This window comes from Eleutherodactylus coqui, chromosome 9 (genome assembly GCF_035609145.1).
Source record: "Eleutherodactylus coqui strain aEleCoq1 chromosome 9, aEleCoq1.hap1, whole genome shotgun sequence".
In the NCBI taxonomy this organism is placed as follows: Eukaryota; Metazoa; Chordata; class Amphibia; order Anura; family Eleutherodactylidae; genus Eleutherodactylus; species Eleutherodactylus coqui.
In genome coordinates this window covers 86,406,119-86,425,535 of record NC_089845.1, presented here as the reverse complement: position 1 = coordinate 86,425,535, position 19,417 = coordinate 86,406,119, and the positions used below count along the sequence as shown (strand labels likewise).

General features: G+C 38.2%; 1 protein-coding gene across 1 annotated transcript in view; it reads right to left on the bottom strand.

Annotated features, from left to right (window-relative positions):
* Nucleotides 1-921: 921 nt before the first annotated feature.
* The window catches only part of CDH2 (cadherin 2), a 299,078-nt gene continuing 280,582 nt past the window's right edge, over nucleotides 922-19,417 (bottom strand). Inside the window, exons 14-16 of the mRNA XM_066579647.1 lie at nucleotides 15,772-15,911; nucleotides 13,183-13,347; nucleotides 922-2,304 (exon numbers count right to left, since the gene is read on the bottom strand). Of these exons, the coding sequence (XP_066435744.1) occupies nucleotides 2,098-2,304; nucleotides 13,183-13,347; nucleotides 15,772-15,911 (512 nt within the window). The 3' untranslated portion in view covers nucleotides 922-2,097. The remainder of the gene's footprint in view (nucleotides 2,305-13,182; nucleotides 13,348-15,771; nucleotides 15,912-19,417) is intronic.

The window sequence follows — 19,417 nt, the reverse complement described above, 5'->3', positions numbered from 1 at the left end:
AGTGTTCAGTTTTCTGCAATAAATTATCCTTTTGCACTGATATTGTAATCACTTACTTACATAAATGTATTTGATTCCGACAACTCCTTCTAGGTTCTCAAATTTATTTTGACAATGGGTGTATCTAGAATTTGTCTTTTTTTGTTGCTAGCCTAGACAGTGATTTGAGACTTTCACAAAAAAAATTCCCAAAACATAAATATATAAATAAATAAAAAAAATCAATGAATGAACAGCAAAGCACAAAAATTGTGTTTTTGCAATTAACCTAGAAAAATTAGATTCTTTTTTTGTTTGTTATCACACAGATTTATTGCTGTTGCCTGAACTCTAGGACATAAAAGGGCAAACATAAAGCTCCATTACAGAAATCCCCAGGTACACTGCACCACTTAATGACCAGAAATCCAATCATTAGGAAAAAGAGCTCTGTCTGCAAGAACCAAAGGGAACGGACACTGCTAATGTATTATGTTTTCATGCCGCCTGGCTCAATGAAAGGGCAAGTTTTAATTATTGTAAATTATTGTGTTAGGTTAGTTCTCATTTGTTACTAGTAATAAACAACATCATTCAGTGTAATGCAAAATGCAAGTTCCACTTGTGCTTTGATTAAATGTTCCTTCTTTTCAAGACATGAATGAATGAGCACTGTATCCTTCAACTGCCACACATAGAAGACATGGATTCCCAAGCAATGCCTCAACCACTCAGATTCACCATATACTTTTGTACTTCAATATTCAAAAGGGAAATCAGATTTCTTTTCAGCAGAACACATAAGAAGTAGGTAACAGCTATTGCAAGCTCCAGCAATATACTTTTTCATATTTTCTCATTGAATTCAGGGCATCTTGGGATTTTTCTCAGCATTCAAAATTGTTGAAGTGGAAACGAAAAAAATTCAAACCAGTCACCAGATCCAAAATTAGCATTTTATTCAGAACGTGGGGTCAGAGGTGCATCATTTATATTCTGGTACACAATACAGAGGCAAAGCCGTTGTCAAAGTCTTTCCAGTTTAAAAGCTTCCCACCCCTTTAAACGTGTATTAGTAGTGCCACCGACGCGTTTGCCCCTATCTGATTTGTTTATTTTTTGGTACAAATTATGTAAAACATTTGTGCTAAGAACTTTTTGTTTTCACCCTCCCAAATCAATAATAGAGAAAAAAAAAAGTGGTGTTCGGATTCTACAGTTTGTCTGCTTGAACATAATTATGTTTGTCACCTGTTTTGTAAATACTTTATTCATAAAGAAAAAAAGATATAAACATGCAAAACCTGAATCCATAGTCCAAATAATACATACACATGTTCTGAAGTTTGGAAACTTCTTTATAGACTATGTTGATAAAACATTATGTACACATACCATTTTTACAGTGAAGTGAAAAAATACCCAAATGAAAAGAGTGTACATTGATTAAGACCAAAAATGTGCCTATCTTGTGAAAGAAAAATCAATTCTGCTACAAAAAAAGTCAATTATGCTAGAAACTGGTGATATGACAACTCCCTTTTCCTGCAACCAACTGCAAAATCCGGTAGACTTCCAATGAAATAACCCTAAAAACTACAACTAAGTATAATGCACTGTACATGTCAATCACATGGTTTTGTTTGCAGCTAATAAAGTTATTCTAATGAAATTTGTTCTTTATTCCAGATTATAACAAAAGCAACACAACGTAAAAAAAAAGAAAAAAAGGCATGATGAAGAAAATCCTTGTAATTACTTACGCCACCCCACCCATAACATACTTAGTCTTTTCACCCTTTCAGAAATCAGTACCATTAAAGCGTTGAACATAAAACTAAATTCGATCTGAAAAAGGTACAAAAAGGCACATAAAATCCCAGTGCTTCTGTACTGTAAAATTCAAGTGTAACTGAGCTCAATCATTTTTTTTCCAAACAGTATTGGATGACTGATATTCCCACTGAGCCCAAATTGGTTTGCAGCCTATGCCAAAGCCTTCAAACAAGCACTTGTGCTAGTAGACTACAAAGTTAAAGCCAAGCTTCTTTACGCTTTTTGGGAATATCAGTTCAAATGTTTGTTCTTCTCCACAAAACCGAAAGTTCATTCCAAAGTTCAATCGTCTCCTCCTCCATACATATCAGCAAGTTTCTTGAAGCGAGGGCCCCAGTCATTTAGGTAATCATAATCTTGCTCGCCACCACTACTTGATGAGTTGAGGGAGCTTAGAGAGCCAGCAGTAGAACCACTACCTTCATAGTCAAACACTAAGAGAGAGTCATAAGGGGGAGCCGTGGGGTCATTGTCTGCTGCCTTCAGCCCCTAAAAAAGAAAATATATCAATTAGTACATTAAAGACATGACAGTCTCAATGGTGATTGAAGTTGTAGTCAAAATTGTTTACAGGATTATCACACTGCTTCTGTTTATCATTCAAAGCTTCATTCCAAAACTTAACAGGAATGTGTAATCAGAAAATGAGAAAAGTAGAAATTTTGGTTTTAATTTTTGATGTCATGACCTGTATTACAGAAAAAAAAATCTTAATATCTCGTAGTTTTCAGATTGACCACTAAGTCTAATAATAGTCTGACATGTCGCCTTCTGTAGGGAAAACATTTCATCAGTCATCTCATTATCATCACAAGCAGGATAACACCATATATAGATAACACAAGATCCACCATTCACAGTTGGTGATGGTCACAGTTCAGCTCCTCTCTTTCCCTCTATAATGGCCTCTGCACATGTCACAGAGCATGTCTAGAACACTCTCCCATAGATAAGTTCCTTCCAGTCTATGGGCAATTAGGTTGATGAGTAGAGATGAGCGAGTATACTCGCTAAGGCACATTACTCGAGCGAGTAGTGCCTTAGCCGAGTATCTCCCCGCTCGTCTCTAAAGATTCGGGGGCCGGCACCGATGACAGGTGAGTTGCAGCGGTGAGCAGGGGAGAGCGGGGGGGAGAGAGGGGAAGAGAGATCTCCCCTCCGTTCCTCCCCGCTCTCCCCCGCCGGTCCCCACCCCCCGCCGGTCCCCGAATCTTTAGAGACAAGCGGGGAGATACTCGGCTAAGGCACTACTCGCTCGAGTAATGTGCCTTAGCGAGTATACTCGCTCATCTCTATTGATGAGGCTTAGTAGCCAGAGTAAAAATGGTGAGATACTATTTTTTTTTTTAAGTATATAGTGACATCGAAAATAAAAATAACAAAATCACCAAAACAGTATGTTTAGCATAAAAACTTTAATTAAACAAAGGTTCTCTTTCTGATGACACATTCCTTTTAAGTAAATGTAACTTAGATTTTTGGAAGTGAAAATCTTTTATGTGCTGTCATATGTCAGGATTCCCAAAATAAATAAGCACTAGCCAATACTAACATCAACTGAGTTAGCATTTTACAAGAACCCCTCTGAGCCTATTTCCCACTCTTTTCGTTCTTGAACATCAGCACTACCATATGACTGAAGTGAATGCACGTCTTGTGCACATTTCCTAAATACAGCTCAGCCTCATTCATCAAAACAGTTTAAGGGCGCATTCACGCAGACAAGTTTAATGTGCGAGTTCCGTCCAATAGCAATATGGATGGAACTCGCATTTGGTAATAACACATTGATTTCATGCTGCCAAATAAAAAAATTGCTGCATGTCCGATTTTTGGGCGATTTCTTGTAAGGGCTTAGTCACTGCAGGTTACTGCAGGTAGAAGACAGCCGCGCTTCAGGACGGACGTCTCTCTGCAGCGCCGGAAGAAAGAACATGTGACCGGCTTCATTGACGGTCATGTGTTCTTTCTTTAGCGCTGCGGGGAGTCGTCCGTCCTGAAGTACGGCCGTCTTCTTCCTGCAGTAGGGCTCAGTCACACGGGCTGATCAGCACCTGTGTGACTAAGCCCTAAAGGAACAGCCCATTATTCCATAAGGGATCTTTTAAAAATACTGCATTGTCCTTGCATGCCATGCAATTTGCAAGGGAAGTGTGATGCGATTTTTACAGTTGAAAACTATTGGATTAATTTCTTAAAATATTTGCTATAGAAGCCAGAGTTTTGTTTTTCTGATAGAAAGCTCTAAATCCTTTCGTAGACATAGATTTAAACTTTAACATGTTGGCTGCCTATAGTCACCACTAGAGGGAGTATGCGATAACGCCGCAGTATAGCGCTCCCATGCCCCCACTGGTGACACTTGTAGGCAGCCATCTCTTTATGTCTAAGTAAAGGACTCCAACCACTATGAATATATTAGGAAATCAATCAGTACAGAATGTTGATCTGAAAAGGACATGGAGGCAGTTTCTGCATAGCATAACATATTTAAAACTTAGTAGAATTGAGTTATAATGAAGAGTTAATGAACATTGCCAGTCCTTACAATTTTTTTTTCTTTTCCATTTTTTGTTACAAAACAGAAGTCCACTTGGGAGGGCGTACTTGCATGCTAGTCTTAGAATAGTCAAATTGCCTAAGGCTATGTTCATGCCTGCATTGCAATATCTATTAGAAGCCTCCATCATAGATTCCGTTGTTTTTGGCATACAAAAAAAGTACTATGTTCCTATTAATGTGAGTTAGATTTTGGCAGAACCCGAAGAAACCCATTTTAAGTCAACTGAGTCTTTCAGTCTCCACCAGTATCTGCTGTACAACAGATCCGGCACTACATTGTGGTTTTCGCTCATAATGGAAAACCATGATGCACATGTGAAAGGAAACGTGACGGGTATGTTTTACAAGTCAAAAATATTTCACCTATAATCTCTATATATAAATCAATGATTAACAAACAACAATAATAACTGCAATTAGAGATGAGCGAGCACCCAAATGCTCGAGTCCACGTTATTCGAGTCGAGCTTTTCGTAAAATTCGAGAGCTCTACTCGAGTAACGAGCCCAATTGACTACAATGGGAGACTCGAGCATTTTTGTATGTGGGACGCCGGGTGCCGAGCTTTTTTTCCCCCCCTAGGTTCGTCTCTCTCTCTCCTACCAGACGAAAAATTTGCAAAGGGGCGCACTGCATCGCGGCGGGGAGGAGCCAAAACAGGCACGCCACAGCGGGGAGGAGCCAAAAACTGGGGTGGGGTCGAACACGGCTTGATGCTCGTTCGAGTAACGAGCACCATCGAGTACGCTAATACTCGAATGAGCATAAAACTTGGCAGAGTTTTGTTCGCTCAACTCTAACTGCAATAATACAGTATAGTCATTAATCATGAATTATAATGTAAAGATACATTTATACTAAAGAAAACTTTTATAGGACATATGAGATAAAAGAAAGACATTTTAGTAATCTAGAAATCTCTAAACACCACTAGTTAAATGAGAAGGGAAACCATGGAGGTATTTTATTACTGACAGGATCGATGACATAGCAAGACAAAATGATTACAGCATTTCCAAGGAAGGGTTATAATTCTTAATTTCATGGAGATGGAGGACCAGCGTGAAGATTAGCGACTGTTCAAGAGAATTTATTTTAAAGATGGAGGAATCTGTAAATAAAGAGTTTTGCATGTACTGGAATGGGCACAGCTGTCAAACCGAGATATAATTTATAAGTGGATTACAATGTTGGTAGAATTAAGTGAGAAGGAATGCATTCTAGAGATACTGAACTGAGGAATGTGCCTGAACTTAGTAAGCCATTCAGACTAATGACTGAAAGAACAGGCAGAACCAAACATGATGTAAGGAAAACACAACCAACAGCTAATGGAAAAATACCACAAGTAAACTCAAAAGGCAGACATTTGGAATAAGAGGGCTTCAGCTTTGTGGTTATTGTATCAGCCTTATGAATAAAAATTATTTAAAGGGGGTCACTAACAATGTTTTATGCATCAGTGCTCATTAAATCTGAAACAATAGCTCTGGGAAAAATACCGAACCCAAGAAACAGATAATAGTATCCACAGTAAAAATGCATGCTTTTGCACATAATCACTCACATCTGTAGAACCCTAACAAAAATAAATCTCCTATTTGTAGAACCCCTGAGGAGCCCTCTGCAGGTTTACACTGTGCAATTAAATACTGATTGGGCCAAATTCAATTAGGGCTCTTTTTAAGTGCATCACAGTAACCCCACATACCCTAGTGATAAGCTCACTTACACAAGGCTCATTGCCTGCCCCTACTGAATGAGGTACCACAAATGCTCCGGAGGCCTAGGCTTGTGACTACCAAAAATCTTAATATTAACTGTAAAGCGGTGTTTATAGCACTCTTATAATATTACTTTGTTATTTGGTCACAGTATAATTTTATTTGATTACTGTAGCAGTAGTATTTCCATTGTTTGACGCTGCTACTTAGGCACCACACAGTATATACAGCAGCAGCAGTGTATAGCACTGTAAGTTTTGTCAGTGTTATTAGGCTGATATATGGCATTGTTGTTTGGAAACCATACTAAATAATGCTTATGATTAGGCACTCTGTATATGGTATGTTTATTTGTAATAGCAATGGCCATACACCATATAGGGGCGCAGCAGCAACAGAAGAGACAATAGGTTCTTACTATTACTTACAATGGAATAGCAACTTAGGAGTTATAGTAATTTGGAGTTATATCTCGGATACATAATGTATTAGACTAATTGTCTAAAATTTACAAAAAAAAGTATTATTGGCTTTAAGTAAAACTCTGTTCAGATTCCCGTATCTAGGTTTCCATTAGGAGCTTTGTCTGAAATGCAGGAAAAAAACAGCACAACATGCAGTGCTTTTTTCCACTAAAATGTTGTAACCCATGACAGAAACCGAATGGAACCCATTATAGTCAATAGGTTCCATCAGGTGCCGCTGGGTTCCATCATTTTCACAGATCCAGACGTTTTCTTTTGTTCCATTACAGCACTGAAGATTGGACATCTGAAGACAGTCTAAGAGAATCAAAATAATATTCTTGCAGATGTGTCACCTTTTAATGGCTAATAACGATAGAAAAAATGATGTTAAACAGCAAGCTTTTAGACCACTTACAGTGGATATATAAAGTCTACACACTCCTGTTAAAATGCCAGGTTTTTGTCATGTTAAGAAATGTGACAAAGATGAATCACTTCAGATTTATTTCCCTCTTCACTGTGACCCGTTTTCTGTACAATTCCATTGAAAAACAAACTGAAATCCTTTCGGGTTGAAAAATAAAAATAACAAAACTAAAATAATGTGGTTGCATAAATGTGAGCACCCTTTTATATTTGGGGATGTGGTTGTGTTCGGAATTAGCCAATCACATTTAAACTCATGTTAAATAGTACACAGCTGTCATTATGTAAAGCGTTTCTGATTTACCCCATTTAAAGTTCAGCTGTTCTAGTAGGATTTTCTTGACATTTTCTTAGTTGCATTTTTCAGCCAAAGCCATGGTCCATAAAGAACTTACAGCCCATCTGATTGTTGAACGGTATCAGTCAGGAGAAAGGTACCAAAAATTTCCAAGGCATTAAATATACCATGCAACACAGTGATAGAGAAATTTAGTAAGCTTCTTTAAATATACTGATGTCTTTAGGACACTGTGACTTTAGTACACAGTGACCTTCTCCATCCAGTACTGGTCGAAGGGCTGAAGTTATAATTATAAATTCTAGGAAAGTACCAGTAAATTAATATGTTTGAGTTATCATCGCCCAAGCATGAGGGACGTCTTATTGTAGGAGTCAAGGTCGCTAATAAACAATAGATAATGTAGACGTATGCTGTTGTAATAAACTAAACCATAGGAATATAAATGAGAAACATATACTTATGTCAAGATTTTATTTAGCCAGTTGTTTAAAGTCTGATTAATTACTATTTCCCTTGTCATTGTATCTGAAGAAGTTTCAAGTATAAAAATACATGGGAAAAGGATTTCTACGATAATTTTCCCTTATTGAAACCAGAATGTCTTGTTGTCTGTTTTTTTAAGCAAGAGGTGTACATTACCAAGAAGTGGAAAGTCCCTCAAAAATTGATGAAAAGATCATAAGAAATTTGAAGGCTGCCAAGAGGTCTACAGCAATATTAAAGGAATTTCTGGCAGGTACTATTTGTGTAGTGCTTGTAACAACCATCTTAAGTATTCTTCATATGTCAGGGCTGTGGGGTAGGGTGGCAAGATGGAAGCCATTTCTAACAAAGAAAGACATCCAAGCCCGGGCTATGTTTTGCCAAAACCTACATCAAATCTGATAAAAGTATGTGGGAGAACATGTTATGGTCTGATGAGACCAAGGTTGAACTTTTTGGACATAATACCAAAAAGTATGTTTGACACAAAGCCAAAACTGTGCATCATCAAACCCACAGTTAAGATCGTGGAGGCAGCATTATGTTTTGGGGCTTTTTTTCTGCTACTGGAACTGGGGTTTTAGTCAAGGTGGAGGGAATTATTAACAGTTCCAGATATCAGTACATTTTGGCACAAAACCTAAAAAGCTGAAGATGTTATTTCCCTTCACAGCATGGAAACGACCCAAAGCATACCTCCAAATCAATAAAAGAATAGCTTCGAGAAGAAGATCAAAGTTTTGGAATAGCCGAGCCAGAGCTGAGACCTCAGTCCCATTAAAGATCTGTGGATTGCCCAGAAGAAGGCGGCACACACAAGATGCCCTCACAACCTGACAGATTTGAAGAGCTTTTGCAAGAAAGAGTGGGCAAATATTGCCAAGTCAAGATGTGCCATACTGATAAATATCAACCCAAAAAGACTGAATGCTCTCAAAAAGTCAAAGGGTACATCAACAAAATATTGGTTTTAGGGTGTGTATTTTCATGCAATCACATTATTTTAGTTTTATCCACCCCCAAAAAAATGCGTTTGTTTTTCAATAGAACTGTACAGATAGATAACGGGTCACCTGGAAAAGGGAAATAAATCTGAAATGATTCATCTTTGTCAGACTTTTTAACATGAAAAAACATGGCATTTTAACAGGGGTGTATAGAGTTTTTATAACCATTGTAGGTCTCTTAATCAGGCATAGTATAAAATCAAATATCGGTAGAAAAACACACACATACACACACAAAAGAGCAGAGACATGGTATAGAATGGACATTTAAAAAGTCTTTTCTATTGTTAGCCATTGAAAGGTATATATGCTAGAATATTATATTGTTTCTAATACTGAGATAAATAACACTTTTTTTCAACTGGGTAAGGACTTATTGACAAAATTGATTTTCATATGCTTTCTGTTTTTGTAACTGATGGCACAGACAACACACTGACCCAAAACAGTCAATGGGGCTGTAGAGACGTGTTTTATTACATGGACTGTATACAAAATCACAGTGTGTCCTATTCTGGTCTAACTTCTCAGATGATAATCACCCATTCAAATCGAGGGGTGCATAAAAAAGGAATGCATATGGAGGACATCCACATGCGCTCCATTTTCCACTTAACATTGTTATGCAATGCCGGAAAAAAAATTTGGACACCTTTTGTTATTTTTGCATGTGTAAAAAAAGACAGATGACACATGTAAGCAAAAAGAACCCGTACAGATATAACATGGACATACACACCGATTAAAATCAGGGACCAAAATCGAGCATGCTCGTCTGAGAAAGTCCTAACATGATACCAAACTTTTTTCTTTTGTCCAAAGTTTACACGCATGGTGGAAAATCATAAAGACTTGTAGCTATGGACTTGTAGTTTTGTAGAATAGTACTACTGATGAATGAATGAGCAATATTCAAAAGCCATCTCTATTACATAGATATGATATTGACCACATTTTGTCTTGTGCATTTAGTTACTCTGAGAGCAAAACATTAGCTGAGTAAATGAAGGAAGACATTTTGTCCTTTACTATTATAATGTACACGGCCTGCTTTGCTTGAATAACTTAAAAACCAACTCACAGGGCTGTTAAAATGCTTCACAAGACAAGTGTATAAAGCACTTACATAATTGATTTAATTTGGCTGCTCTATACACTAATCCTATTTGAAACAACTCTTGGTAATTATGAAGGTATTGAATTTCAACCATTCTCACCAACTGAAAGGGGGATACGTGAGGGAAATAAAAATTAACTATTATTAAATTTGGTTTATAATTGAATTTAGGAGACAATGCAGGACTGGTAGACTATTATTTTCCAGCCAAATTAATTCCTCCTGTGAATACAGTACCCAGTTCTTTTAGTAGTATAAAGGTATAGAGCTGTTGCCTTTATAGTTCATTAAATGTTCTAAACAAGCACTGTATTGTGGAAACCTTGAGGAAATGGGTAAAATATGGGCGTTAACTTGCGATAACCTGAGGTATGCCAATTAGCTGAATGGGGTTCAATGCTTGCTTTCAGTACACACATGCGAAAAAGCAGCAAATAGAAACTTCAGAAAAGAAACACTTGATACAATTAAAATGTTACTACTGGGCGATAAGCATAAGATAGCTGTAAACAGCCTGTCTCTACTGCATATGCTTCAGGAATTCACCTCTAGGTGGTGCAAAATGTTCCTCTGCCACATAAGAACAAACTGATATTCCAAAAATATCATATAATAGGTGTGTGTATGTTTGGGGGGCACTATTACAGATTAAGCTTTGGGGCCACAGAGCAAATAGCAACAAATATAAAAAAACGCACGTCTAGAAAGTATAGTTGGAGAAGTCCATCTTCTGCACGTTTTGATCATGAAAAGCTTTTCTACTTGGTTAGACCTGTTTTTAATTCTTGGCTTGTTAAGGGCTCAGTCAGACAGGCGTTTTTTCGCGCGATTTGTGCATGCGTCCGGCGATTTAATAAAACCACTGCTTTGCAATGGTATCGGACACATGAGCGCTTTTTATGCGCTCTTCCGATAAATTATAGAACAGAAATCGCAGATAACACCTATCTGCGATTCCTGTTCTCTTCTCTATATGTGCTCAATGGGGCCGGCGGCAGCAGCGCCGACCACATTGAGAACATATAGTGGACAAATCATTCTCCTCTTCCACAGCTGTAACAGCTGTGGGGCAGAGAAGAACGATGTTTGCCCATTGAATTCAATGGAGCCGGCAATACAGCCGGCTCCATTGAAAGCAATGGGCTGCCGGCGATCGCACGATGAAGGGCTTAAAAATAGAAAACCCTTCCCTGAAATTCATCCAGAAATGTGTAAAAACAAAAAAATATATATATACTCACCTTGTCCCGGCAGACGGAGTTCAGCCGCGGCCGGCGGCAGTTCTCCTGAACTGCTCAGAGTAGTATTCAGCAGCCGGGGATTTAAAATCCCCGCCTGCTGAATGAGCTGCCTCTGATTGGTCACAGCCTGACCAATCAGAGGCAGCTCTCACTCACACCCATTCATGAATTCATGAATGGGTGAGTAAGTGCTGCCTCTGATTGGCTCAGCGCAGGGACCAATCAGGGGCAGCTCTCACTCACACCCATTCATGAATTCATGAATGGGTGTGAGTGACAGCTGCCTCTGATTGGTCAGGCTGTGACCAATCAGAGGCAGCTCATTCTCTGAGCAGTTCGGGAGAACTGCCGCCGGCCGCGGCTGAACTCCGTCTGCCGGGACAAGGTGAGTATATATTTTTTTTTTATTTCTACACATTTCTGGATGCATTTCCGGGAAGGGCTTATATATTTAAGCCCTTCCCGAAAATTCATCCCGCGATCGCCCGCAGCGCATTGCTTTCAATGGAGCCGGCTGTATTGCCGGCTCCATTGAATTCAATGCGCTGGAAAGCTCCGGCCCGTTTCTATTGAAACGCGGCTAGGAGCAGTATTTTCGGGCGATTTTTCGGCCCCGGTCATGCGATTTGCGGATGTGCATCCGTCATGCGATCCGCAAATCGCGGGAAAAAACGCCCGTGTGACTAAGGCCTTAATGGGCACATACACATTGGGGCAGATTTAGTTAGACTGGCATTTTATGTCAGTCTAAATCCAAAATACATTGGAGTATTTGGAGCATTTATGATCTTTCATTTTCCAAAACAATGAAATATATGTGTGCTATGAGTAGGTATAGATTTCTGCTGCTTTTTGCACCTTTTTTGGCGTAAAACGTAAAAAATCCACCAGTCAACTGTTTCCCTGACCCTCATAGTTGACTTTTATTTTAAAAAGTTGAGAAAGAAAAAGTTGCAGATCTTTGTGCGAAAATGTGCAACTTTTTACTGCCATAAGGGCTATTTCAGACAACCGTATATCGGCTTGCAAATGGTGGCAAGGGGCGGGAGCTCCGTTCCTGCTCCTGGCTCTTCTATCCTCCCCCCCTGCAGACAAGGACACCGTATATCGGCTCGGCGTGAAAACCGAGCTGATATACGGTCGTCTAAATAAGCCCTACAACTGGAGCAACACCTTTGATAAATTCCTCCTAAGTGTCTGGCTTAGATTTTGGGCTTTTGTTTTGGGCTATCTTTTGCCACTGAGCTTTGATTTGGTCCCTGATAAAGACATGTTAAGTTGCTGATGCCCATCTATTTCCCTGTACATGTGTAACAATTTTCCACTGAGCTCCAGCATCCAGTCACCATACAAGCTCGATGTCTTTTTTTCTTATGGTCTAATCTCTGCAAACTTTAAAGGGGTATTAAGGCAATCTGGGTTGTAAGATGTTCTGTTTTCGTTTCACCATGGTTCAGAACAGCTACAAAAAGAGTTTCTGTCTCTGGAGTACCCAGCCTGTCAGTGTATTTTACGGACAAACCATTGATGTCAATAAGGCACTATGTAATTCTTTCTCCTATGGTTGTGTTGAAAGGGAATTGAACGCTTGTTGCCAGGTTCTTACGCAGATTACATCTGATTGAAAGGTAAATTAAGCTTCTTTTAGTTATTTTGAAGCATATTCATTTGATTTAATATTTTCTTGGGTCTACAAAACCCTTTCAAGTTCAAAATTTTTTGATTTCAGATCTATTTTATCTGCTGTTGAAAATATGGACATCTATGGCGTTACTTCTGCTCCGGTTTTACATGTATATTTTATAAAACTACAGTAAGTTATCGGATATTATAAAGACAGACAGATAGATAAATGAGCTAGATTAAAATTAGACAGATCCAGTAATTATTGCACTACTAAAACCCCATGCCTCAAGGTTTAGTTATAATTCCCAATCATACATTTGGTTGAGAAGTGCTTTGTCGGATTAGCCGAAGAAATTATTTTGCGGGATTTTTCAATAATTCTGTAGTATCAGTGGGAATGTATTATAATTCACCTCATTGATGAAGTCTCCAATATCACCAGGATGTGGAGCAGCTGATCGGACAGGATACTGAGGCTCTGCGTGAATTGGTCTTTCATCCATACGCCTTATCCCCACAGGCTTAATTGTATCTGGTTCTACTGTGTCAGGCTGTTGTAATTGGCTTAAATCATAGTCCTAAAATATAAAATAAGCACAGTTATCACAAAAACCCAATAAAGGCAATTAAAGCAACAACTGACCTGTTTTGACATTAGAACCTTATGCAAATCTTATATAATGACAATGTGCAGAAATGATCTCCCATGCTTTACGTAGAAGCAACAATAAAACATATAATAGGCGCTATTCATGATAGGTGTTTGATTAAGATGACAAAACACCTCAGAACTTTCTGATGCAATCAACACCTTAGGAATGAAGAAAAACAAATGTTAATTTATTATGTGTGAAATGGCAAGTTGTGTTTCTCATTTTACAAGCTGCAACATTTGCTTTACACTTCAAAGTACACGGCTGCACAGAAATACAGAAGAGTGCAAGTCACATCATCTTAACAGGTTCATTTTACTACTGTATAATCTCTATTGATATGCCATTCCATGCATGCTTCCACACTAAGACACAGTAATACAAATCCACTCTCTGCATACCGACATAATAACTTGATGGATATACTAAACATACTTATATCATGGGTTTAAACATTCAAGGTCTCCACTCTACACAACACTTACAGCATTAGTGGATTTTTGCAGCTTGAAAAAGCAAATAGAAGGTGGAAAGAATGTGACAATGAACACTTTTACTCCATTGTAGCGCGTGTATCATACACTCTGTTTAGGTATTTCCATCATAAACAAGATACTAAATCGAATTTCTAACCTCTTTTTTTGTAACAAAGATAACACTGGTGAATGCAGTCTATTTCCCCCTGTAAGCAGCCATCTATGTTTGGCTGACTGTATTGTCATTACAGAAGTACAGAAAAATAACCCTATTATACTTTAAACAGGTGTAGATAGCGCTCTGAACAAAGAAATATATATATTCTATTAAAGATATCTGTATATATATGGACTCACCTGGTGTGGAACACCTGTCAATTGACAAGAGCCTACACCGCTGGTCCAGGGTTGCCCTCAATGTAATCCTAGGTGTAATCCACCAACATAGCTCCAATAGGTGTCCGTATCCACTGGGGAGGTCTCAGAGGAAATCCCCAGGTGATGAAGCTACTTTGGTCTCATAAATAAGTAGGGAAGAAAGGAACATATTTTCCTTTCTTTCCTATTATACTTTATAGACTGGATAAGTACTTTATCTCGCATATCTCCAGTTCTTGGACCCTACAGATACATTTCTCAGTATAATAAGTGGATACTATACTACTTATAAGCTACATTTTAAGTGCACCTTTAAGTCTACGCTAAACATTTATAACCATATGGTATACTGAACAGAAAGAATATATTTCATTTGACTTGTCATGCAAAGTTTGGAGTTATTCATATCAGTGTCAGAGGTACTTCTATCGCTGAATTAAGTTTAAAAAAAGGGCACAATAGCCCAGCATGCTGCACTAGTTCGTCCTGTAAAAAAGTCAGAAGCCCATCCATATCCATTTGACTGTAGGGGGGGTTCAAGCTCCTCAAATAGGGCAGAAAAAAAACCCGACTGCTGATGTGCTTGTGTGCTTGAGCCCTTAAGGCCCTTATACATGCAAAAATAATCTTTCAAACAAATTAACATTTTATTATCTTCATTTGCATGTAAAAGGACCTCTATGAGTTGTTTGCAGAGCCCAGCTGCGCAAACAGCTGCTGACACATTCCATTGTTCTCCTTGCGGCTAGTGTAAACATGCCATGGGGAGAACATCCTGCAATCTACTGAAAGATGAGCAAAATACTTTCAAATGCAATATATTTGCTCACTCTTTCAGCGGCTGAATGATGGATTTTAAGTGAACCAAAATTCATGGTTCAAACGAAACGTGCACAATGCCCGAATTTACATGTAACTATTATCGCTCATTTTCAGCCATTTGGGCGAATTTTGAACAATAATCGTTGTGTTTAAAAGGCCCTTTAGTTGTATCAGCATACACAACACATTTTTACAATGGGAGCTATCTTGAGTTATCTTATTACCTGCATTGCAATACAATCCCTTTCTTATACATTGTTGTTCCTATACATGGCCACCAGTATAATACATAGTGGTTTTTCTGGATGTGCAGATACCCTCTTAGATTGGGGAGGGTGTCTCAGGAGCAAGAATATTAGAATCTCAGTGCCTGGCCAACTGCAGCCCACAAGCATCAATAGGACGACATGCAAAGTAGTTTAGGAGTCAGTCTGCTCGTCTCACCTAATAGTAAAATATATAAAATGGACTACATGCTTTCCATTTTTCCCTACATGTGTGGTTTCACATTTTTTGATTTCCGAATTGCTGAGTCTTCTTAGCGCTTTATCAGTTGAGCCTCTTTCCAGTTCATGTTCCATTCATTTTTTGTAGTCCGGAGTCTATTTATATACGCTATAGAAAGTATGGCTATAAATCTAAATAATCTACAACTATATTCTCATACTATTACCTGATCTTCCTCTCCTCCACCTTCTTCATCATACTTCAAGATATTGTCTCTGACGTCATCCTCGGGGTCAATAAGAAGCTGTTTGGCTTGTCGTTCTTTATCACGCCGTTTCATCCATACCACGAACATCAATACCAGAGCTGTTGTATACAAATAATAATAATGAATTAAATATAGAAAGAACTGTAGTTAAAGGCGTACATTTAATGATTGCAATTTGTGACTAAGGCACCAGCAGAATCATTAATTTGCACGGTACAAAGGAAGACTAATAGTAATGTGATATTTAGCTTGAGCCCATAATGGAATTTTCACCCAATTATTTCCAAATCTTGCTTTAAACATATCTGATTTCTCTTGTAGACAAATTAAGTAAGGCAATTAGTTTAACTAAGGCTTTTAAATATTAATACACTTTAACTTGAACAAGTAAATCAATTTGCCTTCGACATCAGTTTCAACAACTGTAAAACAAATCTGTGCAACATAAAAACAAGCAGAAAGCCTGTAAATCATCTGTGCTGCAGATGTTTCAAACAATACACATTCTGATCTCGTTATTTGATTTTGAGAGATTACAGCTCGTCTGTTCCCTTGGATTCTATCGCTATGGTAATATTTAAAATATGCATCATTTTTGAAGATGTTCTACTTACACAGCATCTCCCCCCAACCCACCATACCAAACGTCTGAGTTGTCTTCATGCGTTAACTTGATAACATTTCTTTTCCTCCAAATCTCTCTATTATATGATACATGGTTACAAATGATATGGTGATAAGTTGTTACACAGGTTTCCTACTATACTATGGCATAACTAAGACTTTCCTTCAGTACACTAGGAAAGCTGAGCGACAATCCTCAGGGGAGTTGTATTAGTAGCCATATTTGTTGAAGAGCCTTTGTTGCTGCTGTCAAAGGCTCCACTCCACTTATACAGAGATTGTCTGCTTCCTCCAGCTATAAAGTGTCCGGTGACATGCTCAATGTAATTTGTCATTACAATCTGCAAAGATCATTTCTTAAACGTTTTATGCCTGACATATGCATCATTAGTATTATTTCCTAACCCGACATTACGAGTAAACAATAAGCAGACACAGATTCAGAATCTCAACATGTGTCTCCATTACACATGACATGAATTCAGATGATGATAAGATTCATCACCACCACAGCAATCGTACTGGAGGAAAATACAGGACTGCTAGAATTATTTATGTGGTTTGTGGATTGCTCCTTTTAGTTGTGCTACATGTGTCTTCCTCGGTGTGCTGCAGCATTGCTGTACCTTTCCTATTTGATCAGTCAGCAGAGCCTCATTCTTATTCTTGGATTATCTGGGCATCACAAGGTAAGACTATTCATAAAGTAGCTTTCCTAATGAAGGGGAAACAAAACTTTGTAGAATAATCATTTATTCATTGTGTAACTTCTAACCTCTTTGTCCAGGTAACAGTAAGAATGAGGCTTAGAAACGTCTTCTAATAACTTGCAATTTATGTGATGTTTCTAAACAGATGTAATATACCGATACATTACAGATTCCAAGCGTATCTTAGATGTGGAGGTATCTGGAACTTTCAGGTCACATATCCTACTTTATCTTGAGGATGACATATGATAAAAGTGGAGATTGTGAGCTTGGAGATATATAGCTTTCTCTGATTTGATTTACTGTTTTCATGTATAAAGCTATTTAACCCTTTGAGGATGGCCATTTTTCTTTTCTCTTCTTCACTTTAAAAAAATCAAAGCTTTTAAAATGTTCTGCTGACATAGCCATCTGTGGGCTCAAGTAGTATTTTTCAGTGCTGCTATACAATGTAGTGCAAAACTATTAACCATTTTTTTTTGGGGGGGGGGGGTCTTCATTTTACAGCATATGGGGTGTGGCAAAAAAGTAATGTTAATTTTATTCTGTGGGTCAATATGATACCAAATTTACATAGTTTTTGTTGTACTACTTTCTAAAAATAAAAGGGCAGATTTATGAAACTGTCTGAAAGAAAATCTCTTAGTTGCCCATAGGAACCAATCACAGCACAGCTTTCATTTTACTAGGGCAGAATACAAAATAAACACTGCTCTGTTATTTGTTTTTTATGGGCAAAAAAGAAAGTTTTATGCATTTCCCCCCAAATTGCTTTGTGATGCTATTTTCTAATCACCATAACATTATTGTTCCATCAACGGGGTTGTGTGGAGGCTCATTTTTTGCTGGAAGATCTAAATTTTCTATCGGTATCATTTTGGGGTACATCTGACTTTTTGATTACTATATATTTAATTTTATCTTGGAGACGGAGTGCCAAAAAAAGCGCAATTTTAGCGTTTCTTTTTTCTCTGTTGGTGTTCACCATGTGGTATAAATAATGCATTATTTTAATCAATCTGGCTTTTATGGATGCAGTAATACCCCATATTTATATTTATTTTTTGTTTTAATATTATTTATTACAATAATAAAAAAAAAAACATCTCTCACTCATTTTTATTTGTTTGGTCCCCACAGGTAATTGAACTAGCAATCGTTTGATTGCTTATACAGGCCACAGGCACATCTTAATAGACAAAAATCCAAGGTAGCCCTGGGGGGCCTTCAGAAGGCCCCAGGCTGTCATGACACCCGAATATCACCCTGTGATCTCATTGAAGGGGATCCATTCAGGAAACAGAACTTCTTCTGTCAGGACATTAAAATGCTGCTATCAGAATTAACAGCAGCATCTAAAAGGTTAATAGCTGTGATCAGTGTTATCTTCAATTACAGCCATTGTGGCCAGGTGTCACTTCTTAAAAACAGCTGTCACCCAACACTTTTGGAGCTGGCTTGGCTCCTGAGACCACTCCATAGAAACCCTACACATATCTGCCGTATGTATATGGTAGATGTTGCCAAGGGGTTTAATTCTGCCAGGACTCCTAGAGAAACCTCTGAGTCCTGCCTCTGCCATCCATATTGAGCAATTAACAGCTTTTCCTATTTGAGTTTGCAAGCAGGGCAAGCTGTCAATCAACAATATATGGGTGGGAAAAGCAGGACTCACAGACTCAGTCTACAAGTCCTAGAAGCATTTTAATTGAGAAATCCTGCATCAACCCTGTTTTCTTCTTAAGGGAATCTGACTGAAACTGCTTTTTTTCCTTACTAGAATCAGATAGTGAAACATATTTCATTTTTCTAATCTGTTTTTATTTTCTAATTGTATATGTGCCTGAGCTGCAGTTAACAGAATCTCGAGGTATACTTTACAGCAGCCTCATGGCCCACACATTGGACAGGGCCTGACCCACTAACTTTTAAGGGAAACTGTTTTAGGTATGCCCTGTGATATGCACAGAGGTCATTGTGCAGGGAGGGAGAAGAGGTGAGCTATGACCATTACCAACTGTGAATGGTGGATTCTGTGTTATCTATATGCAGGTGTCACCCTTCATTCTAATACTGATAATGATAATGAGATGACTGCTGAAAAGTGATCTATACAGAACAGGAGGTGTCAGCCTATTATTAGGCTTAGTGATCAGTGTCAAAACTGCCAGATTTACCATATATACTAGAGTATAAGTCTAGTTTTTCAGCACATTTTTATGTGCTGAAAAAGCCCCCCTCGGCTTATACTCGAGGCAGGGAAGGGTAAG